At 40.4% G+C, this 27,672-nt stretch overlaps 1 protein-coding gene across 8 annotated transcripts in view; it reads left to right on the top strand.

Annotated features, from left to right (window-relative positions):
* SLMAP (sarcolemma associated protein) overlaps positions 1 to 27,672 on the top strand; it is a 166,455-nt gene that overhangs the window by 69,104 nt on the left and 69,679 nt on the right. For 5 of the 8 annotated variants that reach the window (XM_077820999.1, XM_077821005.1, XM_077821001.1 and 2 more), the window contains exons 3-6: positions 3,066 to 3,219; positions 17,276 to 17,348; positions 24,195 to 24,231; positions 26,222 to 26,284. In XM_077820999.1, the coding sequence (XP_077677125.1) occupies positions 3,066 to 3,219; positions 17,276 to 17,348; positions 24,195 to 24,231; positions 26,222 to 26,284 (327 nt within the window). The remainder of the gene's footprint in view (positions 1 to 3,065; positions 3,220 to 17,275; positions 17,349 to 24,194; positions 24,232 to 26,221; positions 26,285 to 27,672) is intronic. The other 3 variants (XM_077821002.1, XM_077821004.1, XM_077821000.1) reach the window with 1 other exon arrangement.

Here is a 27,672-nt window from a genome sequence, read left to right as displayed (position 1 = left end):
CTGCTTTTTTAGAGGTAATAACATAAGCCTCTGATTCATTTTCAGTATTAGATCTGTACAGTATTAAGGCTTCTCTTAATTACTTGCTAGACTTCTAGAAAAGTACCAGTTTATACAGTGACTTAAATCCAGAAAAAGTTTCCACTGGTTGTTAAGGTAATTCTTCAATTATACAACCTAAAAGAGTTAAGTAACCATGAGAGAGATCGAACAACAAAATAATCATACAAACTGATGGTAGTATAATTCCTACAACTAGAAGATGATAGTTGTGTTCAGTGTTTATACCAGTCCTGGGGGTTGGGTAATAATTCCTGGAGATGGATGTGGAAAACTAAGATTTTTGATGTCATTCCCTCCCTCACATAAGGGACTAGCTATCTTTTTTTTCGGTAGATTGTCTCCATCTATTCGAGGACATGGTCCTGAGCAGGCTCTTGTTAGAATAAAGACAGTAGCCTTGGAGGCTTAAGAGCAAAATTGATTTGTCACATGCTTCAGTGTGCTGCTTTCCTTGCAACCTATATGAGTTATCATTAGCTTAAAGGGCACAGCTACACTCGAAGCTCCAAAGCGCTGCTGTGGGAGCGCTCCCGCATCAGTGCTTTCAAGTGTGAGTGTGGTCGCACGCCAGTGCTGGGAGAGAGCTCTCCCAGTGCTTCTGGTACTCCACCTCCTTGAGGGGATTAGTTTAGCTAATTAGCTGGGGCACTGTTTACACTTGTGCTTTACAGCGCTGTAACTTGCTGCACTCAGGAGGGTGTTTTTTCACACCCCTGTGTGAGAAAGTTGCAGTGCTGTAAAGTGCCAGTGTAGCCCTAGCCTAAGGCACTTGGTCCTACTTGCAACAAAATATGCCTTCTCAGTCTTCAAACACAATGACTCCAGGAAGTGTCAAACCCCATTCTGGTAGGAGGGGAATTCTGCTGTCCAGCTCCAGTTCACATCCTACAATGCTAGAAGTTCTGTGTAAACTACTGGGACAGCTTAGACTCAAAAGATGTACACGTGTTGGATACTCCCTTTAGTGAATATCAATAAGTAGGGAGCCCTGCAAAGGATAACGTCTCAAGGGAATCAGCCTTCCAGAAGCATGAGAGGGCTGAGGAGCCCCAGAGCAGACTGCCTATCTGTCAAAACCCTGCAGATCTACCCCAGAAAGGCTCCACTCTTATACAAGAGGAAAGGGAGGATGAGATAGAGGCAGGGCCGTCCCGAGGTGGGTGCGGGCCCCTGGGGCTGAAGTGACGGGTCGGGCCCGGAAGAGACTAATCCGCTGGCCAGTCGCACCAGCCCGCAGAGTGTGGAGCGGGGCAGGTTCCAGGGCGGAAGTGATGGATTTGTCTTTTCTGGGACCGATCGTGCTGGCCAATCACACCAGTCCATGGGGCCCCCTAAAGTGCAGGGCTGAGAGCGGTCGCCCTGATTCACCCTTCCCAAGGGATGGCTCTGGATAGAGGACAGGCACTGGTAGGACTGAGCCTGCGCCTTAATCAAAGACCTGACTCTAGCACTTACGAGCAACTCTGTGCCCAGGGGAAGACAGGCAAAGAATAGAAGAAGCTTGAACTGTGCAAGCCCTAGTCTGCTGCTTCAGCCTTCATGAGGCTTGTGGAGCAATAGTAATCTGTGAAGATGCCATTCATACCAGCAGACCAAAATAAAACCTAAAACTGCAAAAGCATAATTATAGAAAATAGTCCCGTGTTTGAGATTAATAACTGAAAAGTATACTCGTGTCATGCAAACTGGTCAAATTTTATACTTGTTTAATAAATGTAGTGAAATAATTTGAGGGATATGAAAATTACATAACCAGAAATTGCTCCTGAAACCACAGCATTCTAATAATGTTTCTTCATGGAGACTAATTACTAAATACTGCAATTCAAAGAATACATCTAAAGCCAGGTCTGCACTAGAAACTTTTGGTATAGTAATACCTTCTTGGGGTTTGATTTTTGGGGGGATGCCAATTTAAAAATTGCATTTCCACTTGAAAACACCACCTTGTAACACTTAAGGTTACTATAAATGTAAATATTGGAGGATTTTTTTTAGTTAAATTGTATATCTGATAACACTCTGTCGTCATTCTCATGTACAGCTCTGTAAGACTAAAAATTTAAAGAATTTCATTTCAATATAAATAAGATTTTTATGGAGTAAGTTTTCTTCCCATTTTATAATCTTAAATTGTTAGTTTGTTTTGTACTTGTTTCTTTGGTTTTCTAATTGTTAATAGATTTTAGATTTTACATAGAATTTTATTCTCTTCAGAGGTTTCATACTTAGACTTTATATTTATGCTGAAATAGACAGTCGACAAGTAAAGGGGCCTTATTAACATGCTTATCATGAGAATAAAAGATCAAAAAATGTTTTGGCTAGGCTGTACTCAACATTTGAAGTTATTTGTAAATGTACTCCTAAGTCATTTATGTGCTTTTGAAAATCCCACCCTCAGATGCCTCAATATGGCCTATCTCTAGGTCAGTATTTTTTAAATATTTGGGAGGAGTTGAGAGCTGGTCCTCTGCAGCAGTATTTCCATTCTGCATTTGGACTTGCTTCTCTCACCTTCTTGGCCCCATATCTGTTTCCTGAGTCTTCATTTTTTCCCAAGCTTTTCTTTTTACCATCAGTGCCCTGTTGTACAATCTGGCTTATTTGTATCATAGAAACACTGATTTCTTAAGGGTTAGATGTCTGAACCACTTTAAGGGTTAGATGTGTTAACTGACATGATCGTGAATTTTAAAATAGACACTGCAAAAATGCTTGTTGCTAGTCATACTTACCTGTTTAAACAAAACTAGCAACAATTGTTTGTGTCGCAGCTATGCTTGAATTTACAGTACACATTAGTGTGTGTGTTAAAGCACACTAAAATTCAAGTATAGACATAATGTAAAATGTGAAGTTTGCAAACAGAAGTATTTCTTATTCCTAGCTTGTGTATTAACTTGATATTCTACAGTAGAATGGAATTTGTCTGTAGCTTCCATTTAATAAAACTTTCTTCTTGCAGAAAACTTATTGCAGTGTAATTTCTTTCTTTACAGTTCTATCTTCAAGACACTAAGAGTAGTAATGGTACCTTCATAAACAGTCAGAGATTGAGTAGAGGATCTGAGGAAAGCCCACCATGTGAGATTCTGTCTGGTGACATCATCCAGTTTGGTGTAGATGTGACAGAGAACACGCGGAAAGGTAAGGGTACGGATCACCTTTTTTTAGTTTCTATTTTTAACTTCAGTTGTCAAGTATACTTATTGGGAACATTGTATTACACAGAAAACTTCAGTGGGAAAAACAAACAAATTTAAAAGTTTTAAATAGGCTGTGGTATTGTAGGGAAATCCAGGGGTTCCTGTGTGGTTTTTACCAAGGTTTTTACCCTCCAGAGAGGAGAATCCCACAGTATTGTCAAACAATAGGATGAGGATGGTGCTGGTGCAGATGGACATTTGCATCAAGTATTTCTTGATAGCATGGTCAGCAATAGTTTGAAACTGATGAGGCTCTTGCTGGCTGACTTTTTTTTTTTTTTCCCCCCTCCCCCTGCTGCTATTGCTACTGGGAGCACTCTGAAATTGAGAGGGAAAGGGATAAAAAGACAATGGAAAGCTAGAGATATGCTGCTGCTAACTGAGGGACTGTTAAATGAAAAAGAAATGCTTCGTCCTCGAACTCGCGCTCTCCTATAAGCATGCATACTCGAGAGAGTCCTGTATTAAGATAAAAGCTGCATCACTAAAAGCTGTTAATTGGTAGACCTGCTGTCCCTAGCCCCTTTCTTCTGCATTTATGTACAGTTTAGCTAATTTTTCTAATAGTGATTGTCATTTCTTGTTCTTTGTTAGGCTTATTCTGTGCCGGGGTGGGCAACCTTTTTGGCCCGAGGGCCACATCTGGGTATGGAAATTGTATGGCGGGCCATGAATGCTCACGAAATTGGGGGTTGTGGTGTGGGAGGGGGTGAGAGCTCTGGCTTGGGGTACGGGCTCTAGGGTGGGGCCAGAAATGAGGAGGTTCAGGGTGCGGGAGGGGGCTCTGGGCTGGGGCAGGGTGTTGGGGTGCAGGGGATGAGGGCTCTAGCTGTGGGTACGGGCTCTGGGGTAGGGCTGGAGATGAGGGGTTAGGGGTGCAGGAGGGTGCTCCAGGCTGGGACCAAGGGGTTCGGAGGGGGATCAGAGCTGGGGCAGGGAGTTGGGACACAGGAGGGGGTCGGGGTGCAAGCTCCAGGCAGCACTTACCTCAAGCAGCTCCCAGAAGCAGCGACATGTCCCCCCTCCAGCTCCTACGTGAAGGCGCAGCCAGGTGGCTTGGCATGCCGCCCCCTCAGCAGGCGCTGCCCCTGCAGCTCCCATTGGCTGTGGTTCCAATGGGAGCTGTGGGGGCAGCGCACCGAGCTGTCTGGCTGCCACTATGTATAGGAGCCGGAGGCGGGTCATGCCACTGCTTCCGGAAGCCGTGTGGAGCCACAGCACGCATGGAGTGGGGCAAGCCCCCAGCTGGAGCGCCAGAACAGGGCAAGCCCCAGACCCTGCTTCCTGGAGGGAGTTCAAGGGCCAGATGGGCTGGATGTGGCCCCGGGCCATAGTTTGCCCATCCCTGTTCTATGCATGAGCTTGTAATAGGCTTATAATACATAGCCTCAGAAATTTCTTAAGAAAATGAGTGCCCGTTAGGTGATTACACATCAGAATTCTTGGAAAGAATCCTGCATGAATTATTTATTCAGCAACACAAAGTTTGGCAAGAGAATGTAAGTGCCTCAATGGAAGCATAAAGTTAGTCTCTACTCTTGTACCAGAATTCTTCACTTTCTTTATAAAGATGATATTCAAAAACCTTATATTAGGAAGAAGAGAGTATTAAGATAAATTGATAGTTGAGGGAAACTGCTGGATTAACTGCATAGGATAGATGGGATACTCAGTAGTATCCCTGAATAGCAGAAATTGTAAAGGTCATAAGGTGAATAGGATGAGATTATGAATTCATGCTGTTGTTTAGTGTTTTTTGTTCTTTCCTCCTATATGTTTGTAAGTGTGTGGCTCTAGCCTTGCAGTTTATATTGGGCACTAAAATATGAAGACTAAACTTTAATAGGGAATTAAGGAATATGTTAAGTAATTGGGGAGTAATTCATCAATCATCAAGGCATCAGAAGGGTCTTATAGGGCTGTAAATTACCTTCAGAATAGGCTGGGAGTAAAGGTCATCCAAATGAACTCTGCTTTTTACTTCCATCCCAAACGTTCCTACTATATATATCTCTTGAGTTTCTTTCTGAACTAAATATTTTTAGGTTTTTTTTGTATTAAAAGAAAAAAGTAGAATGACGTTTAAGCACCATTTTGCACCATTATTTTATCTAATAACTTACCCAACTTAAAATTTCATCAAGTGTCCTTCAGTCCTCTGCAAACTTGATTTTGATGAGGAATCAGTGTTGTGAGTAAAAAACGAAGCAACATTTATGCATTACAGACTTGCCTGGGAATTATTTTAAAATGCCATTAGATCTACAATCAATGAATGCCATATATAGTGCATTCCAGGAATATGTAGAATGCACTTGCTATGGAGCAGGGGTCTCCAAACTTTTTGAATCGCGCACCCCCAGGGCCAGCTCTGGGGAAGCAAAAAAAAGAAAAATGCTGCCACCGGTGTGCCGCCAAAGATGGAGCAGGGAGAGCCGAGCTGCCGCCAAAGAATCAAAGGTCCAGGAGTCCTGCTGCCGCTGTGCCGGCGGCGCTCCTCCTGCCGCGCACCCCCATGGTTGGTCTTGCGCACCCCCTGGGGCGCGCACACCCCACTTTGGAGACCACTGCCATAGAGTACACTCGACTGCAAATAAACTTGGGAATGTTCTATTTTTGCAAAAAATTGCTGCTTACACTAAAAGAGCAGGTGCTAGAGTTTGGAGTATCTGGGTCCAATGAAAAGACCGTGTGAGCTAGTTGAAGAGAACACTTTGAACTTTCATGTTGTGAAAAGAAAGGTGAGTCTCAGAGACTTGTGTCAGTATCTACAATTAAGACAAATTCTGTAAAATCTTCTGGAGAATGCACTAAGGAGATGTGTTCCAAGTATGGCAAGAGTAAGTATTTTCATGGTTTTAAGTTCTTCCTTCAAAATACCACAGTATCTTAGACTAGGGGTCGGCAACCTATGGCATGCGTGCCAAAGACAGCACGCGAGCCGATTTTTTTTTAATGGCATGCTGCTGCCTGCCGGGTCCCAGCCGCCGGCCCCACTCAGCCCGCTGTCGAACCCAGGCCGGCCGCGGGCTGAGCGGGGCCAGTGGCTGGGACCCTGGCAGGCAGCAGCATGCCATTAAAAATCCTGCCTGCCCCAGCCCTCTCTTCTCCACTCCCCCACGGGGGCAGGGTGAAAAAGCTTGGTCCTGCCGGCTACTGCTGCAGGGCAGGCAAGCTCCCTGCTCCTCGGCAGTGCTGGGTTCCTGCCCCTCCTCCTCTCCCTCCTCCTCTCCCTCCCTGCTGCCGATCAGCTGATGGCCCTTGCCTGGGAAGGGGAGAAACGGAGCTGCAGCATGCTCGCTGCTCCGCGGAGGAGGCAGGGAAGAGGGGGTGGAATCGGGGCATATCCCCTCCAGCGCCCTGCTGTGAGCTTCTCTGGGCAGGGGGCTAGGAGCACCCCCACGACCCTAGCCCTTGCTCCCAGCCCTGACCCCTGCATCCCCTCACGACCCCAGCCCTGACTCCAGCACCCCCCCACGCATACCCAGCCCCCTATGTCCTGACTCTTGCACCCTCCACATCCCACCCCCACCCTGAGCACCAAACGGGAGCTCCTGCACAGACACCCCAATTCCCACCTGCACCCTTGCACCAAATGGGAGTTGTCCAGGTAAGCACTCCACACCCAAACCTCCTGCCCCAACCCTGAGCTCCCTCCCTCATTCTTGCTCCTGACCAGATCCTACACCCCAACCCCCAGCCTACTCCTTCACCCCCAGCCTTGTGCTCAGTGCAGAGAGAGAGGAAGAGAATGGTCTAGAGCCAGGGAGAAGGTAGTTACCCACTCTGTGTGGGCAGGGCTGGGATCCCAGACTGGCAGCGGGCTGAGTGGGGCTGGCAGCTGGGACTCTGGCTGGCAGGAGCCGGCGGACGGAATCCCAGACCGGCAGTGGGCTGAGTGGCAGTGGGCTGAGCCGCTCAGCCTGCTGCTGGTCTGGGGTCCCAGCTGCCGACCCCACTCAGCTCGCTGCCAGTCTGCGGTTCTGGCTGCCAACCCCTTGCCAGCCGGGGTCCCGGCTGCAGGTCCCACTCAGCCTTCTGCTGGCCTCTGTGAACGGAACCCCAGGCTGGCAGCGGGCTGAGCGGGCCGGCAGCGTAAGATCAGCATTTTAATTTAATTTTAAATGAATCTTCTTAAAGATTTTGAAAGCCTTGTTTACTTTACATACAATAGTTTAGTTCTATATTATATAGACCCGTAGAGTGAGACGTTCTAAAAAACGTTAAAATGTATTACTGGCGCGCAAAACCTTAAAGTGAATAAATGAAGACTCGACACAGCACATCTGAAAGGTTGCCGACCCCATCTTAGACTATATTGCAATCCTGTCACTTCACAAATTTCATTTTGGTAAACCTAAGCTGTTTGAAAGATGGGTTGTTTGAAGGAAAGTTACTTAAAAGCTTCCTATGCACTGGTTACATACATAATTTTAAAAATAAGTTCATGTAACGCATACATGCTTTTATTCATTTACAATGACCAGTATATGAGGGGAGAAATTGGCATTCAGAACAGATGTCTGTCATTAATTTTGATTAACTTCCCATTTAAAATTGGGGCTGAAAACTTAACCCTGTCTTAGGCCTTAAGGAATATTTTTAAGTCAAGTGAAAAGTACATACATAGACGCAGTTGTAAATTGACAAGTTAAGTGTTTATGCTAACGTTTTTATAGGAACACTGTCACTTGAATTTTTGAAATCGATGTCTTAAACATTTTTATATTATACCCTTTATATAATGTGCTCTGAAATTTTTTATCTTTTAAAATGCAATAATTTTTTTTTGCTGATATTCATGCTGCTTTCCAGTAAGGAGGAGACTGGGTCAGCCAATGATATCACAAAATGTGGTCCCTGCCCCCATTCATTGACTTGGAGAGTGAGGAAGGGTAGGGTTCCCCTGCTGCCTTCCCGTCTCCTGTTCATCCCTAGCTTTATGCAGAAGTACACAATAAGGAGACTCTGAACATAGAAACCCCACCCATTGCATTGTTGTTACTAAAGAACATCCTCAGGCAGTTCCAGGGGAAGAAGGTACACATGAGCTCCCTTCAAAGCATGAATGAGAGTGACATCATCATGCCAGTGCACATGAGAGGAGCTACAGCTGAACAGCAGCATAATGAACTGACTATACAGAAAACACAAAGGGCTATTAAAATGCACATAGTAAACAAATGGAAACAATACTTTCTTTTGTTCATTTCTTTTAGTTTACTATAATATTATTCATAATAATAATAGGAAAAATGCAGACAAAAATGCCATATACAAATAGCGACACTCCTTTAAAACTAAATTCCATTCTGATATTTATATAGCATCTTATACAGACACTAGTCATCTTTGCCTTCTGAAAAACAATTACATGCTGATAATGTAGTGATTGTACAGGCAAAGAGTAGTAGTTGTGCTTTTGAAAATCCTTGAATATATCTAGATATCATTATAACCCATTTTTATTGTAAAGGCTATTTTGTTTGAGTAACCAGTTTTCCCAATAGAGAAGAATTCCACTTTGGTCTGGTTCATCCAAATAATTGCACATGTAAAAAGGTAATGTTGCCCCTATTGGGTTGTAGTATAAGCATTCATTCCTCAAATTCCTACTGTTGAGCTAGAATCCCTGACATAGGCCAGAGATGAGTTCGTCCAAACTTTTTTTTTTCCTTATTGAAGAGCATAACTTTCTTAGTCAGGTTATGTTATGTTATTGGTGAGCACCTAGGCCTATTCACTTTTTCCCTACTTAGTGCGTATTTTCTCTGTTCCTCACCATCAACATTTCTCTGCATGTTGCTTTGTTTAGTGATGGCTCGCTTTCTGTTATAGAGATTATTTATATTCTTCTTAGAGTAGTGTCCCTATGGGTGCTCCACTTTAGGTGTCTGTGTGCCCCTGCACCTCTAATCGGAGATTTTTGGTAGCAGTGTCCGGTTGAGCCTGCGCGTGTGCTCTCCCTCCCTCATGGTCTGCCTTGAGGCTATTTAGCACTGCACGGGCAAACGCCCCTCTCTTCCTTCTCTACCGCCTTTGACCACCCACTTCAGCCTGGGACTTTAATCTAGTTCTCAGGGCTTGGACTAGACCTCCCTCCAAGTCCAGGGCAACTTGTTCTCTCTTACTCCCGTCCATGACGACAGCATTTATAATTGCCATCACCTCAGCTAGGCACAAAGGAGAAATAGCGGCCCCCATCATTCATGGCCTTTGTCTTAAAAAAAAATAAAAATAAAAAATAATAATAACTCCTCCTCTAAGGCCATATCCCAAGTTTCTCCCTACTTTTTCTGCACTTTCCATATGAATCAACAGATCCATCTCCCTATTTTTTCCCAAAATCACATTGAGACAACTGGGAGACAATTGTGCATATGCTAGATATTAGAAGGACATTAGTATTCTACTTGGACAGGACTAAGGACTTCAGGAAATCCCCTAAACTCTTCCTTTCATCCACAGAAAGATCCAAAAACTCTGTGATATTTCCTCAAAGACTATCCAAATGGGTCTCTAGTTGCATTAATCACTTAGCAAGGGCGCAACTTGCTTCCGTCCATACGCACTCCATGAGATCAGTTCCTACTTCAATTATAGTCCATAGGGATACCCCTGTCTCCCCAATCTATAGAGCAATGATTGGGGCTTCTGTCCATACTTTCACAGAACATTATGCGATCACTGAAGATTCTGATAGAGGGGACACCTGTTGCAATTTGCTATCTCAAGCTTTCCCATCCTTGGTTCATGTGAGCATGTCCAGTATGAGCCAAGCAGCGCACTCAGTGCTGTGCCTGCCTGTAATATGGGGAGAGCATGCTCCAGTCAGGGTTGCTGGGCCTGCGATTGCAGAGGGGGGAAAGAGGAAAGGGCAGCGATGAGCACCCTGGGTTCCAGCCAATGCCACTGGGCCTGATCCTGCGCCGGGGGGGGGGAGTAGGGGAGATGCTGCTGGGCTCGATCGGTGGGTGGAGTGATACTTCAGGGCTCGATCCTGCGCACCGCCCCATTTTTGCACCTCTGCTGGCTCTGTGCCCTGCATGGCTGCCCCACTCGCCCCGCTCTAGCTATGGCCCTGAGCTACAAAACACAAAAATTTATTATGCTTCACCTTTAAGTTTGATCATTCATTCATTCACTGAGTAACTGAATGGAATGTTATGTGGCTATCTGTTTTTCTTTTTTGAACATGAATTGTGCAATTACATCTTCATTTTATACAGAGACATTTCAAAATCATTATTCTGCACCTGAGGAACTAGCAAATAAGTTACAAAACAAGTTAAGCAGCACTGGTTACCCTTTACTTCCACTTTCAGTGATTGTCAGAATAATGACCTAAACCTTTGATTGGTGAGCTTGTTTTATTGAAACTTGGCAACGTTGCTGTTTCATGTATTTGGGTATCTGTTTCTGTATTTCTCCTGTGGTTTGAATGCTGTGCCACCATTTGTTTATAGACTAGACTCTCTACCTTCTTCTGTATACGTCTCATTTGGTAGTCTGTGAGAGTAGCTGGCTAATCAGATGGTTCAAGGCTTGACACCCTCTGCTGCTGCCACCATCCCACTGCTACTGTTTAGAACATAACAGCCATACTGGCTCAGACAAATGGTTGTCTAGTCCAGTATCCTGTCTTCTGACAGCGGCCAGTGCTGGATGTTTCAGAGGGAATGAACAGACCAGGGTAATTTTGAATAATTCATTCCCTGTCTTCCAGTCCTGGCTTCTATCAGTCAGAGGTTTGGGGACATCCAAAGCATGGGGTTATGTCTCCGACCATCTTGGCTAATAGCGATTGATAGACCTATCCTCCATGAACTTATCTATTTCTTTTGGCCTTCACAACATCCCCATGCAACGAGTTCCATAGGTTGACTGTGCTTTGTGTGAAGAAGTATTTCCTTAAGTTTGCTTTAAACCTGCTGCCAATTAATTTTGTTGCGTGACCCATAATTCTTGTGTTACATAAAGGGCTAAATAACCCTTTGTCTTCTCTTTTTTTCTAAGATGAACAGTCCCAGTCTTTTTAACCTTTTTTTGTATGAAGGTTGTTCCATACCATTAATCATTTTTGTTGCCCTTCTCTGTACCTCTTTCACTTCTAATATATCTTTTGAGATGGGGTGACCATAACATGCAGTATTCAAGGTATAGGTGTTCCATGGATTTACATAGTGCCATTATGATAATTTCTGTCTTATATCTATTTCTTTCCTAATGATTCCAAACATTAGCTTTTTTTGACTGCCACTGCACATTGAGTGGATGTTTTCAGAGAACTATCCACGATGACTTGAAGTTCTTTCTTGAGTTGTAACAGCTAATTTAGACCGTATAATTGGGTTTGTCAGGGTGGATTTGATTTAAATCAAATGGATTTAAATCATGATTTAGATCACTAGTCAGGAAGTCTCGATTTAATAATGGATTTCTACATAAAAGTGTATTCTTGTTGGTTGTTATAACCTTAATTCATATTCTTCGCAACTTGGAGATAGAGGTAGGTTTCATTTTTAGAAGGTACACAATATAAATTTATTAAGTGATTTATTTTGAAAACGTTTCAGGTTAATTTTACAGCTATATCAGAAAATGAATGATTGGTAATTTCATTTACCAAAGGTAATTGAAGCAGATATTTATGAGGTCATTGGGAGGTGAACTATCTCCAATTCAACAGGTTAATCATTAATATATGGAGCATTTTCTTGCCATGCTGTATTAGGAGGAGAACATCACCAGACAGAAATTTAAATTGTTTTATTAAACTAAAACAACAACGTTATGTATTCTGGATTTTCTTCTTCAGCAGCAAACATAATATTTTAACAAAACAAGCATATGAATTTTTTAATTTAGTTAAACGTTCAAGTTGTTTAAAATCAGGTTTGATTTTGTTAAAATTGTTTTTAACTAAAATAGTTTAATTTTTTTTTTTAATTTCAATTGACTGTCCGCCCAGGTCAACATGAAAAACTTAAACTATTGGCTTCTGCAGCTAACTCAGTTATCTTCACCTTCATTTTCCTGTTTGTTCATAATCTGGAAAAGAAAAACGTGCTTTCCTGCTTTTTGAGGTCCCAAACAATTTCTCAATTTGGAATGAATTAGTCCAAAGTAAGAAAATATTTTTTCTACACCGGCTGAAGAAGCTACTACTGTTAAAAGTGAGATGATCACTTCAACAGTCTCTGAATCCATAGAGTAACAACTATATTTTTTGCTCAAACATGAGAATTCAAGAATATTGCAGAAGGAAGACAGGCAGTCCTTAAGAAAGAAGTATGAAATAATTTTTTTTACCAACCTGAAGGTCCTGCATGTTCAGAAATGTTCCTTTCATCATCTTCAATGCAGCTTCCTCCTGAGAAGGAACACTTCTCATGATGTTGTTTCATTCGGGCAACCAGGCCTTGCATTTCTTTGTTGCATTGTTTGCATTTTGCATGCATGCCTGTCTTACCTACAGGTAGAGGAACTTCATTAAAATATTCCCAAACTGGGTCTCTTACAGCCCGCTTCCATTGTAGGTTTTCCCTTCTAGTGAGAGAACGGTATGATAGATCTCAAATCAATGAAGGCTACACTCAAAAAGACCTCAAGACTTCTGGAATATGCTGCTCAAACAGTTTCACTTTTGTTTCCACTGCCTGTCCCTCCCTTCTCACATTTATCTCTTGACTTCTTCTTCTTCTCCTTGTCCAGATCTATTCCGCTCCCAACAGTCTTCTGTTCACTGAACTTTTTGAAACTTTGCACTTTTAGAGAGAGGTAAGGGATTGACTGTGTACACAGATTTGCAGAGGGACAATAGGGTTGAGGTCTGTTATTGCTCACCTCTCTATATTTATTTATTTATTTATTATTTATTTAAAAACATTTTTGCTGTTAACAAGCATGTTATCTCTGGAGACACAAATCCACAGTCTGAGAACTGCAAAACTAAGCTTCTCTGATAGTATCTTCTAGACTGAGCACTGAGTCCCATTGGGTAGATAGAAAGATTAACCTAAATAATCTATACAGAAGCCCATGGAACCCTACAAAATGGAGTCCCTAATCCATGAACTACTGGAACTCATTTACAAAACTTTTTGTGAACATTACATGGAAAATATTGTCTCATACTATAGAATTACACTTTATAATCCCTATTCCATGACGAGATATCTTTGAGCTATAATGCATCTTAATTAAAACTATCTTTAGATAGGTATTTTCCTCAAAAAGGGTTTTATCAAAAAAATCTGACTTAAATAAAAAAATCCAATTTTTTTTTAAATTATTGATTTTTATCCACTCTGTTTTATGTTTTCCAATGTACATTACTTTGTGCTTATCTGCCATTTTGTTGCCCAGTCACACAGTTTAGTGAGATCCCTTTGTAACCCTTTGCATTCAGCTTGGAACTTAACTATCTTGGGTTTTCACATTCTCTGTAATTTTTGCCACTTCACTGTGCACACCCTTTTCCAGCTGAATATGCTGAACAGCACATATAGATTCTTGGGGGGGGCCCTACTGTTTATCTCTCCATTGTGAAAACGGACCATTTATTCCTACTCTTTGTTTCCTATCTTTTAACCAGTTACTGATCCATGAGAGGACTTTCTCTCTTATCCCACAACTTCTTAGCTTCCTTGATGGGCTCTGGTGAGGGACCTTGTCAAAGGTTTTCTGAAAGTCCAAATACTCTATATTGACTGGATTTCCCTAGTCCACATGCTTATTGACACCCTCAATGATTCTAATAGGTTGGTTAGGCATGGTTTCCCATTACAAGAGTAGAGGTGATTTTTCCCCCAACCTATCATGTTTATCTGTCTGATAATTCTAGTCTTTAGTATAGTTTCAGTTAATTTGCCTGGTACTGATGTTAGGCTTCCCAGCCTGTAATTACCAGGACTGCGTCTGGAGCCTTCTTTTTTTAAAAGTCTATGTTACAGTAGTTATCTGCCAGTCATCTGAAACAGAGGCTTATGTAAGCAAGAGGTTACATATCACAATTAGTAGTTATGCAATTTCATATTTGAATTCTTTCAGAACTCTTGAGTGAATACCATGTGGTCCTGGTGACTTATTCTGTTTAATTTATCAATTTGTTCCAAAATCTCCTCTACTGACACCTCAATCTGGGACAGTTTAGATTTGTCACCTAAAAAGAATGGCTTGGGTTTGGGGACCTCTCCAACAATCCCTGCAGTGAAGACTGATGCAAAGAATTCATTTAGGTACTCTGCAATGTCTTTGTCTTCCTTGAGTTCTCCTTTTGCAACTTGATTTTGCAAGCCAGAGATTGCATCTCCATCATACTTTTAAAGCAGTAATGTGCTCCTCTTGTTAAGCATGCCCTCTTCCCCTAGCCCATCCCTGGTCTCTCAGACCTCTCAACACAACAGGATATAGAGGGAACAGAAATCTACTTTTCTGGACTTATCTCTAAAGCAAATTATTTCCTTCCTGTCCATCTAGTATCCATTAGATACCACTTCAGCCAAGCCCTGGGATTGACTTTGCCGTTACTTGAGCTTTCCAGACTTCTCTTCCAGTCATTCTGTATTGAAAGAAAGAAATAGAAAGTCTAAGATGGGTGACTTCAAAGCACTGGCTTCCGATTCAGGGTCCTACAACTTTCTGCGGTCATTGTCCGATTAGAGGACCCTCCTCAAAGATTTTTATTCAAATGGTGTTCTTTCTTTGGAAAATAAATTTATCTTCTTATACATCCTGCTGTAGAACGATTCCTTAGTTTATTTGGTAAAATCCACTTTCCAAATTCTTGGCCACCTCCTAATGTCTCAAGTCAGGTCTACATTATAAACTCACATCAGTATAACTGTCGCTTAGAGGTGTGAAAAATCCACACCCCTGAGCACCATAGTTGTACCAATCTAACCCCCAGTGTAGCCAGCATGGCCTCCCATTGACATAGTTATTGCCTCTCATGGAGGTGGATTAACTACACCCATGGGAGAAGCTCACTTGTTGGTACAGTAGCATCTTCACTGAAGTGTCACAGCAGCACAGCATTTTAAGTGTAGACCTGCCTTTAGAATCTATGTAAACTCCCAAAGGGCTATCTGGGAACATTACCTGAAGGTAAGGTCTCTGCAGTCTCTAGTTTCAAATGTGGTCAGTGTTTCCCCTTGAAAGCAATACTTCCTAAATATGTACTTGGCAGATTTCTTTCTGTGCTGAGAAAGGCATTTGACTACTCCTCCCCTATAGTTGAATATATCTATGCATTCTTTTTGTGACTAGTGCTCTAGAAAGAGTGGGGTTTAAATTCCCAAGACTATTCCCTGCTCTTTCGATGAGTCCAAAGCCAAGGAATTGCAGACCTGGACAAATGTCTTCTGGTGACATGACATATCTCATGAAGATAACTGAACTCTTGCCCAGTCTTCTCTGACAAATAAATGTAAACATTTTTCAGGTGGCTCTTAATGAGGACAGATGCTAAAGACAAGAAAATACTTCTCTAAACATTTGTATCTTGGAACTCGATATAGACCAAGGAAGAATTAACTCTCTTGTTGAGTTACCTCTCCCTTAGTTCCCGCTTCCATTGGATAGCTGTCTTAATGTTGTTCTGAAACATTTGTTCCCCTTTTCAAATCCAGATTCACCATATCTCTGAAATTATCATAGAATGTCAGGATTGGAAGGGACCTCAGGAGGTCATCTAGTCCAACCCCCTGCTCAAAGCAGGACCAATCCCCAATTTTTGCCCCAAATCCCTAAATGGTCCCCTCAAGGATTGAACTCACAACCGTGGGTTTAGCAGGCCAATGCTCAAACCACTGAGCTATCCCTCCCCCCTTTAAGCCTTTAAAGTTAATAAGTGTTTGTGTTTTTTAGGTGAGTGATTTTGTGCTTAGTTGACCTATCCTGTGCTTATTCATAATTCATTTATTATAAGAAAATGTCTCGAACAGTCCATACATTCCCATCCCTATTACCCAGGAGATTTCACTTCCCAAATCTGAAGAATCATACAGAAAAATGCAGATGTTCTATGGATATCTGCAGAGCCATGGAAAGATCTTTCTTGATAAAAACCAAGTTCTGAAGAATATCTGAGAGAGTGATTTGTTCCTGATGTGGTATAAATGAAATATAAATTGGATTTCCTTATCTTACTCTAAGTGGTATCTTTAGTTCAAGGGTAATTAGACCCTACTCCTCTCTGTCTCTTCTTCTTTCTCTGAAATGTGAGAAGGCTTTGAAGGGTGGTTTCATGGTCCTTGCTACATAGTTCTACAAGAATTCCAGCGCAGAAATTCTTTCTCTGTCCTTGGATGCAACCTTCAGCAAGTGCATCCTTAGGAAGATCATAAACAAATAGCTCCTCTGTGCTACCCTCCTTTGTCCCCTTGGAAACAGGGATTGTTAAGCAGGTCCCAGGTGCTATAAATTCATGTCTGGCAACGTAGAAATATTTATTTTACCTGTTAACTTCTAAACTCCAGATACACTCATACAAAGCTACCCAGTAAACAGAGGATGGTGTTTGACATTTTCCTTATTTCCAGAACTTACGTTCCTGTCACCTAAATTCAGTTAAGACATACTCCCATTTTTTGCCTAGTCTCTCATGTTGTCAGTGTTGTGTTTTGAAATCTGCAATTAACTTTCTTGTCTACAGAGAGCTAGTTATCTGGAGGAAAAAAAAAAATTGTGTAGGTACTATTGGGTGTGGAAGATCCAGAATTGAAACTACACTATAGGTCAGGAATCAGCACAGGGCATCAAGTCTTAAAGTTTCTGATTGGCAGCTTTTTGCTTTCTCATGGGGAGGTATGAGCAGGCAGACCCAGACGTTAGGGGTTAATGCTTAGAGACTTTCCCTTCCTTCTGTTGCTCATCCACTTCAGAGTTCCTTGATTGTAACATAGCTGCATATTTCCTTAAACCATGTTTGCACTTCCATTAAATAAATAATATCTTATTAACTGATTACTAAGACTCACAGTATTCTTATTTTTTCTCAGTTACCCATGGATGTATAGTCTCCGCAATAAAACTATTTCTACCAGATGGTATGGAAGCCCGATTACGGTCAGAGTAAGTATAATTAAGTATTTATTAATATCTACGGAAATTAGAATATTTTATGAGGTTTCTTGTTAAGTATATTCCTATTGTAATAAATAACATGTAACACATGTAGATTTATATAGGTCTATATAGGTATGTGTCGTACGTAACATATAAGATCCCTGCCCCAAAGCCTTTATAATCTAATATGCACTGGTAATATAATTAAAAGGCAGCACTCACACAAGTGTGAGATTAGTGGGGTGACAAAAGTGGGAGAGGAGAACATTCTCTTGGTGAGGACCTTTTTATATGTGGTGGTTTATGCTCAAATTACAAATATATATGTTAAAATTGTTATAAACTGTTATTGTGAATGCTTTGCTCAGGTAGATAAAAGCATAGAGGTATGAACTTGTATCATAACTGGAAACTTTGTTAATGCCCAATTAAATTATATGAACTTGAATGGTTTTAATTTTATAGTGGTATTCAGAAAAAAAAATAGAATGGAAAACTGGATTTGTAAATTGTGTTTTTGTGTCTTTACATGAAGACCTATATTTTTATGCATCTGTGAGTGTGAATGGGAGTCATTTTTATGAATTTGTTGAGGTGCCATTTAGATTTAAAAACTGAAATCTAGGAAACTAGATTTGCCAATTTGGTAAGTATTATAGCCAATATTAGGATGGAATTTAATTAGGATAACTTTTGAGTGCAGGGAGCATTAGTTTACGAATTTTAGCACTAATTTCTTTCAAAGTCTTTTACCTTGGATGGTATTTCTCAGTTGAGTACACAAGGTAATTCTTACCTAACCAACAGTTGTGTACTCTTGTGCTTCTTGGTGAATAAACAATCAAAAGTTCATCAATCAAGTTTAGATAAAACAAATGTGCTAGGCACGTACTGAACATAAAATACACATACAGGTTTGTAAGTGATTAATAAAAATCAAAAGTGTGGCTGTGACTTTTGGGGCCCCTTAGTGCCAACTGGCAGAGAGCCTACCATACTGTAACTCGCATCAGGCCTGACACACTGATTGCCCCAGCACTGTGTTGTCATAATATGTATCTAAAAGGTGTTATGTAAATTAGCATATGTAAACTGATGTCTCACTGGTCCTGAAAATCATGGCATTATGTATGTACAGATTGTGTACAAAATTGTGTGTGTGTGTGTGTGTGTGTGTGTGTGTTGGAAATATATTTTTAAAATATGTTTGGGAGTGCATAAACCCAGGCTGCCCAAGACAAAGGCATGTTGGTTTACCTGGCTTACTGGAAGAGGACAATGAAAGTACATTTACATATACAATAAACAAAGTGAACAAGCAGCAGCTTAATGCACAGATGGCAGGGACAGAGTCTGTACACCAGGAATCCTTCCTGGCTCTTGAGACAAAGACAGTGAACTTTGGGTAATATAAGGGGAGAAAAAAGGCATTTTAGTTATCCGTGACTCCAGGAACAAAGGGAACCAACACCCTTTGATTCCGTGAACATTGGGTCCTCTGGCCTGGAGGGCTGCATATGCCAGTAAGAAAGACAATCTTTGCCTGAGCAATTTTAACTTGCTAAGATTACATTTTTGTCACTAGAATGCATGTCCCTATTTTTTGTTTTGTGTGTAAGTATACCTATCTCTTTTTCTCTTGCTCAGTATTACTCAAATCTCTGTTAATAAACTTAGTTTTGCAATAAAACAAGAATAGTACAATATTGTGTATTAAAGTGAAATGTGAATCTTCACCTGCCCTAACACGCTGATGCATGCTCTCAATTTGGAGACAGCCAACATAACTTTTTGGAGAGGGAATGGACACTGCAGGCTCTGGGGAGCTTGGGAACTGGGATTCACTGACAGTTACCTGCAAGGCCAAGTTTAGACTGGTGGAGTCTTGAAGAGTTTGCTGGCAAGGTAGACAGACTGGTGTGTCAGGAAGCTGACACACAGCTTAGCAGCAGCAAAGCTCTCACTCTTGCTAAGACAGAGTGCTAACACAGAGGCCCACAGTTCTGCGATCCTGAATGGGACATCACAGGGGCCAAGCAACTATACCAAGGAACAATATAAATCACCCAGATTTCTTAGTACAATTACTTACAATAATCAGTTATCTATTCTTTAGTACGTCTAATACATATCACTCTTTCAGTAATTCTCCAAGGAGCAAGGATGCACTTATTTTAAGCAGGCCTGCTGTTAGAATTGTTTGATATGAAAGGAACAAGTTTAAGCAGTTGTTGATATTTTGAGTTACTGGCTTTCTTAGGCCAATGGGTGTGGACTTATAAATGAGAAATATGCTTATAGCATTACTTAATTAAAATCCAAAATAAGGTTACTTGAGATCTGACTAGAAAGAGTGTAGACATTACAAGACAACTTCCAGTTATTGTATTTCTCTTTCTATTCTTTAATATAATTTCTATAGTGAAATCTTACTGCTTCTTCTTAGTCCTGTTAACCTGGGATAGGGAAGAATCTTTCCCACACAGCTGGTCTGAGTGTCAGTAGAATTCCTTGAGTCTGAAGCTTCTTTGTGGGATCAGTCAAATTTTCTTCTTAGTCCTGGAACCCTAGAGAAAGGAATCCCTGTGGTGTGGAATTAATAAGACTCTCAGGTCCCACACAATGACCTCAGTTTTATATACCCTGATTTTCCATGGGAGCTATCCGGGGTGGTAAACTGTTTCATCAGTCCAGAGTGCCTACAATCCAAACCTACATCAGAAATGAGCACAAAGAATTATCATCTTACTTTGCAGAAAAGAGCATGCACATTTAGGAAGACTTCTCGAACAGCATGTTATGCTCTGCCTGTACCCACCAACCAACAGCCCATCTGCATTCCCAGAGTTCAGCACATTCACACATCAAGAGGTTGTGAAAACTGTAAAGAAGTCTCGACCCATGACTTGTGAATCCAACTCATAGCTTTTCTGGCTTTTGAAAAAGAGCTATGAACAGCTAGTGCCACTCCTGACCAAAATAGCAAAGGAATCCTTCAGTGAAGGAATCCTTCCTTCCTCCTTCAAACATACAATAGTTTTACCAGAATTGTAGAAACCAACCTTGGATACATCATTTCAAGATAACTACAGCCCAGTGTCAAAATTCCCATTTCTGAGCAAGATCATAGCAAAACTAACTGAAGGCCAACTACAGTGCTGCAGAATTCCCCCAGGAATAATGTGAAGTGGTCAAACTACATGGACTCAAATTCTTGCAGTATGAATGTGGGAGTTGCAAAGTGGTTTGAAAAATGGAGAAGCACAAATAAATGGACATCTATTGTGGAACTGCATAATTGCTTATTCATAGAATCATAGAACCATAGAATATCAGGGTTGGAAGGGACCTCAGGAGGTCATCTAGACCAACCCCCTGCTCAAAGCTGGACCAATCCCCAACTAAATATTATTCTCAACCAGCTTTTCTCTCTCTGCTTCTTAGCCAAGCTAAGGTGATTTAAGGTGCCATTCTGGGGCTGTAGTAACTTTGGTGAATGGCCCTGGCAGTGAAAGAGGGGTTGAACCAGACTGTTTTTCCTTTAATTAAAAAAAATTACCTGCAGTTTGAGGGGGTGGTGGTTGGTAACTGGCAGCTGCAGCCTTAGATTTCAGTTTTCTGACAGTTTTCCTGTTGCTGTCCTGTAAAGTTGTTGTGACAGGAATAATGGGTCTTGGCTCCCCATAAATGGGAAATATCACCTCTTGTAATATAAATCAAATATCCTGAATACAGCACTGATGGAAGCTATGTGAAGACCCATAACAAATAAATGAAAAACATTTTAAAACAAAATTAATGGATTTCAGAATTCACACATTTTGTTTTTGTTGCAATTTACTGAAATTTTGTGGCAAATTGGAGATATGTGGTGGTTTCCAATAGGAAACGTGTCTGTGTTTCAGAAATTTTTTTTGTCAATCTGTAATTCAGCAAAACATTTCACTACAGTGAATTAGCGTTTTCTGAAGAAATTTGTTTTGTTGGAAAATTTCCAACCAGCTCTACTTGTAATTGCTTCTATAATTGTTTTTCAGATGCCATGTTTTATTTTTAATTTGATTAGGTGATGAAATAAAATTATTCCTTTCATGCACAAAAGACGTGCTTTTAAAATTTCTGTTTTAGCGAACTTTTTAGTATCAAGTAAAAATACATGATCCGAATTTAATCATGGTGCAAAATCACTATTGTATTTTATAAAACATAGGTTTTTGAACTTTCGTATTAAATCTTTTTATATGGTACTTCTTGGATATTTACTACTATACTGTGAATTAAACATCAAATTGAATTTCATCCTATTAAATCATTGTTTTCTAATGTATGAAAACAATGTACTTTTTTGAAACTTGGTTTAACATGCTATTCTGAAGTGATTCAATTAAGTCAGCATTACTTAGTATAGGAAATTATTTCTATTTTAGTGTGATTTGGTTTCTAAATCTCAACTTCTGTATCAGAATATGGGAATCTAAACTGTCATTACTAGTTAAAATTAGAGAGACCAGATGGGTGAGGTAATATCTTTCATTGGACCAGCTTCTGTTGGTGAGAGAGAGGAGCTTTTGAGTTTACACAGAGCTCTTCTTCAGGTCTGGGAAACTAAGGGCTTGTTTTGTATATACTACGGATATAGTGCTGCAGCGACACAGATGTGCCACTGTAGCGCTGAGTGAAGACATTACCTATGCTGATGCGAGAGCTTCTCCCGGCAGAGTGGGTATTCTACCTCCCAGAGAGGTGGAAACTATGTTGACAGGAGAAGCCCTCCTGTCAACATCACGCTGTCTATACCAGGAGTTTGGTCAGTGTAACTGCAACACTTGGGTGTGGATTTTACACATCCCTGAGTGACATAGTTATACTGATGTAAGTCTGTTCTGTAGACCAAGCCTGGGTCTATGCCACAGGCTTGCATCACTATAACTATACTGACAGGAGAGTGAAAAACCCATACCCCTTAGTGACTTAGTTATACTGAACTACCCCCTTCCCCCTCCCCCCCCCCAGCACTGTGTAGCAAATATAGCTACTGCCTCTCATGGAGGTGGATTAACTACACTGACAGGAGAGTGCTCTCCTGTCAGCTTACGGTGTCTTTGTTAGTGCTGCAGGGGCAGTGCAGTTGCATTGGTGCAGCTGCGCTGATGCAGCATTTTAAGTGTAAATTTGCCCTCGGAGTGGCGCTGCTAAATATGAGGTAGAACAGATTGATTAACAGAAGTAGCTAACACATTTCAAGGGACCATTCAAAGTGAAGTGGCCCTTTTTCACCCTTCCAGTCTTGTGCGGGGAGAGCTGGGAGGGGTTTGTTAGTTGGTTACAGATGATTGTAATAAACCATAAATCCAGTGTCTCTAGGCAGTCCATGATTTTTAGTGTCTAGCAAAGTTATGGAATTAAGCTCCCAGGCTCTTCTTTTGAAAGTATTGTGTAGGTTTCCTTTGAGGATGAGGACTGATAAGTCAGATATCAAATGAATGCTTTGTGAAAGGTGTTCACCCATAGATGATGTGGTGGTGTGTTTGTCTTATCGTTTTCCTGTGTGAGTTCATTCAAGAGCATAGTGATTGTCTTGTTTCGCCCACATAGTTGCTATTGGGGCATTTAGTGCACTGGATGAGGTAGACCACATGTTGTGATAGACATGTATCGGACCCAGGGATCTTGAAAGGTGTGTTGTCGGGTGTTGATATATCTGTTGTTCTGGCAGGGTCTGGTGCTGCTTTGAGTAGGTGTGTCCTAGTCTGTGGGGAGCTTGCTTCTGATGGTGAGCTTTGAGAGTTTGGGTGAGTTGTTTGAAGCCCAGAAGAGGAGGGCTCAGGAAAGATTTTTTTTTTTAATTTATTTATTTATTAATTAATTAAGGATGGGGACATGCCTGGGAGCTGAAATTCGTAACTTTACTAGACACTAAAAATCATGGATTGAATAGAGAGACTGGATTTATGGTTTATTACAACAATCAGTAACCCACTAACAACTACCTTTGCCCACCTGCTCTCCCCCACTTCCTTTCCTTACCAGGCCACTTCACCTTGAATGGTCCCTTGAAATGTGTTAATTACTTATGCTAAACAATCCCTTTCACCTTGTATTAGCAGTGATACTGAGTACCTTTCCCAGACCTGAAGAAGAGCTCTGCCTCAACTGAAAAGCTTTTCTCTTTCACCAACATAAGCAGATCCAATAAAAGATATTACCTCACCCACCTTGTGTCCCTAATATCCTGGGACCAATCAGGCTACAACAACACTGTTAAAATTCGGAAGTTATGTAAATTGCTCTTGTTGTTCAAATGTGTAATTGTACAAAAGTAGCTATTTCCTTGGACAAGATTAGTTCATTCAACTTTTTGTATAACATTTTCTTTCTTCATCAGTAAAGTTGTATATTAGGGTGATTTATCTAGTGCCTGTAAGTGCATGTTTTTGTGCATGTTACTCATTTCCACATGTAAGTTGCATTTGAACCTTAACAAATCTTCTTTATTTTCAAAAACATATAAAATTTTATCTAATTATATGATATAAAAATAGTGATCAAGGTTTTAGAAAGTGGCTCACTTGTTTGTTTAATTTTTAGATTAGAACTAAAAACTAAATTTGAAAAATCTACATCAAAGTATGATTTCACAAAATGGTAGTGAGCAGAAGATGTAAAAACAGTGTTTTTAACTTCTGTGACTTTTCTCTAAGAATGAACTTAAAAATGAAGAATGTCCTAAGTTAAACATTTACAGGAATACTGATAGTTCTGTGGATTTTTGAACTGCTGTTCCGTACTTGATGTTTACTTGCATAATTCTGTTACGGAACAGATTATAAGGTGTTTTAATTCTTTTTTCAGTGTCATCCATGCTCCATTACCAAGTCCTGTTGACAAGGTAAGTCATTTGTACTCGGTCTTTAATTAAAAAGTTGAAAGAATAGGAAAAACCTAACTACTTATAGGTGTGCCTTGCATTGGATTACTTTACATGGTTTAATATTACTGTTTAAAAAAATTAAATGTTATTCATTCGTTCAGTATCACAAGTATATGCATGGCAGGCTGAGTTTTTATGGTATGGGAATACTCTACTTTTTCCACTGGTGGTCGGGGTGGAAATGTTGGCAAAATAACATGAAGCACTACATGCTTAGGTAAATCAAGACTGGCAGAATTATAGAGCATCAAAGATGGTAACAAGAAGCTTGAATTTGATGAAATAGGACAGAGACAATGAGAGATTCAAAAAGGGGAGTGACATGAGCAAAATGACTGGCATGAAAGATGGCTTTTGCTGCAGAATGCTCTATGGTTTGGAGTGTGAGACAATGTGAGTTTTGACGAGGACTGAATGTTCTATCCCACCTCCACTACTGTGACATCTACAGTTGTAGGTTTTCAGAGTAGCGGCCATGTTAGTCTGTATCTGCAAAAAGAAAAGGAGTACTTGTGGCAACTTAGAGACTAACAAATTTATTTGAGCATAAACTTTCGTGAGCTACACAAAAGCTTATGCTCAAATTTTAGTCTCTAAGGTGCCACAAGTACTCCTTTTCTTTCTACAATTGTAAATTTTTAAAAAATAAGGCAGTGGTATCCCATACTATTTAAAAAATGGTTATGGAGCCCTTTACTCAGTGGATAAGAGATGATTAGATTAGATTAGGAACAGTGAAGTGACAAGAACAGCATTTATTGACTGTTGTTATATTGAGTTGGTTGACCCTTTGGGGGATGCACATGTATACCTCAAGCCCCTACCTGCCCTGAGCCAAGGCTATAAATAATCTGATATCTATTCCTCTGCCTGACAAACTGTCTTTATGAACCTGTTCCTTTTCTCTTTTGTCTGTGTCTGGCAGTGTTTTTTTTTTAATTACTATTATTATTCCTGTTTTAAGTATGTATTAGATATTTCCCAACAAAACAAAAGCCCCAACTTAGTTGAGATCTCTCCACCAGTTCCAAATCTGATGGCAGATCAGGTATTGAAGCAAAGGCGCATCTCTTGTTCCCATGAGTTTTCTGCTCTTGGTGGGTCTGGAGAGAGTCGAGCATGATTAGGAGAATGACTTTCTGCTGTTTTGTAGGTCTTTCTCTAAGTTGGCCCAAGCCAGACTCTAAAGCCTCCTTATGCAAGAGTCATTATCCAACAAAGCACTAGGGAAAATTTTGGGGTCCTTGGTATGTTGCAAAACATAGGTAGTAATGAAGCCTCACCCAAAATTTTTGACTGAATTGGTTTTAACTCTTCTTTTGAATCAGTCCATTGTTGATTTATTTCCATGACCATTCAGCCATGCTGGGGGGACATCAGATGATATTAAGAGCAGTCAGCTACTATTTCGATAGAACTTTTCAAAAATCATACTGCAGATATGTGCCTTGCACTTTTTCTGTGTGGTGGAAGAACCTTGTGCAGACTGATGCTTTGTTTAGAATAGAATATATCACAGGTAGCATGGCCAAGTGGGCAGGGCGCTGGACTAGGAGCTGGGAGACCTGGGTTTAGTACCCAGCACTACCCCTGACCTGCTGTATGATCTTGTGCAAGTGGTTTCACTGCTGTGCATCTGTTGCCTTTCAAGCATTTGTCTGTGTGTGTTTTAATTTAGATGGTAAACTCTTCAGGGCAGTGATTTTTTCAGTATCTGTTTGTGCAGAGCCTAGTGCAGTTGGGCCTCAGTCCTGTTTGGGGCTTGTAGGTAGTATTGTAATACAAACAATAAACAACAATACAGTAATGGTAGAATAGTAAAGGTGCTAAGAGGAAAAAGAACTGGTAGGCAGTGATCTTTCTTAAATATTTACAGATACACTTTGAATTGTCTGAATTTGATGTAGAATACCCAACATGATTTTGATAATATTTTCTTATTTCATAGGTTGCTGCTAACACTCCCAGTATGTACTCTCAGGAACTGTTTCAGCTTTCTCAGTATCTACAGGTAAAATTGGTTTTCTATGAAGACATTCCTTTTTTACTCATTAATTTGATAGTTTATGCAAATAACACAACCAAGTAGTTAATCTTTGGTTAGAATGTAAATCTTTCATGTGTATGTGTACACCTGTGTATGTTCAAAGTATGATTCAGTTAATTCTTAACTGTTAGTGTTTATAAACCGCCTTTTCTGTTGAAAACAGCATAAAATATATGGTAATTGCCCTTATATGGTATCATCATTTCTTTTATGAATATTTTTACAGATAAATTATTTGGCTTGCATAAGTATAGAATTCTATATATGCACATCCCTGCAGACTTGATAGTGGTTTCATATGCTATATGCATCTGTATAAACATAAATCTGGTACTCCCTCACTTTTCTTAGAATTGAGAATAGGTTCCAACCTTCTTGTATTTATAATTCTTCTTTGGAATCATTTTAACTCGAAAATTATTAAAGGGCTGTCTGTGAAGCTTTTTAGTAGTATAACCAGAAAAAATTCATAGGAGAATATGAATGGGAAATACTAAAATGCATTAACATATCTGGATTTTTAAAGTGATAATTTTTTATCTATCACTTAACCACCATTTTTTCTTTTAAATAGATTTTTATCTTTATTTTTGTTCTCCTTTCTACAAAATGTAGAATAAATGTAGGTTATGTGTAGATTGGTTGGTTGTAGGAAGAATTATAATTCCTCTGAGAGGAAGAGGTATGTTAAAGAAAATTCTAGCTTTTGGAAAAGCTGAAGGGAAAGGGATGTTGGATTAGCTTGCATGTATGGCATATTTCCTTTTGATTCTGGAACTAGGAAGTAACATTTATGTTCTGAACTGTGAATCGTGATCTGTGCGGTTGATGATAATAGCTGGATTTGTGGAACTGTGTGTATTTTTAGAAATGCTTCCCAAAGTTCCTCTAAGGCATGCAAAAGCATCTTGCTACCTTCTTGCTGTTAGTGCCAAATAGTTCTGGTAATCATAAAGCTACTCTGAGGTAAAAGGCAAATATGTGCTTTGTTGCATTCCTCTATTAGAAGGGAATGTGGATTTCTCTGTATCAAACTGATTTGATGGGAAAGTGCCAGGAGTAAGCAGAAGTGACTTTGACCTATAATTTGGACTGATATCACCTGGCTTGCAGTGCAATAGACAATCTTATTTCTAAATCTTTACATATTCTGTTTTAGGCTTCACCTAGTAAATCTTGCAGTTCTCTAAAAATAGAAAAGGTTTAGAAATGGTTTAATCTAGTAGCATGTTAGGAATAAAACACTTTAGACTTACACACTTCAAGGTCAGAAGGGACCATTGTGATCATTTAGTCTGACCTGCTGCACATTGCAGGCCACAGAATTTCACCCATGCACTCATGTCATAGAC

This window comes from Eretmochelys imbricata, chromosome 7 (assembly GCF_965152235.1).
Source record: "Eretmochelys imbricata isolate rEreImb1 chromosome 7, rEreImb1.hap1, whole genome shotgun sequence".
Classification (NCBI taxonomy): Eukaryota; Metazoa; Chordata; order Testudines; family Cheloniidae; genus Eretmochelys; species Eretmochelys imbricata.
The sequence above is the reverse complement of the archived record's forward strand: the minus strand, read 5'-3'. Positions and strand labels throughout refer to the sequence as shown.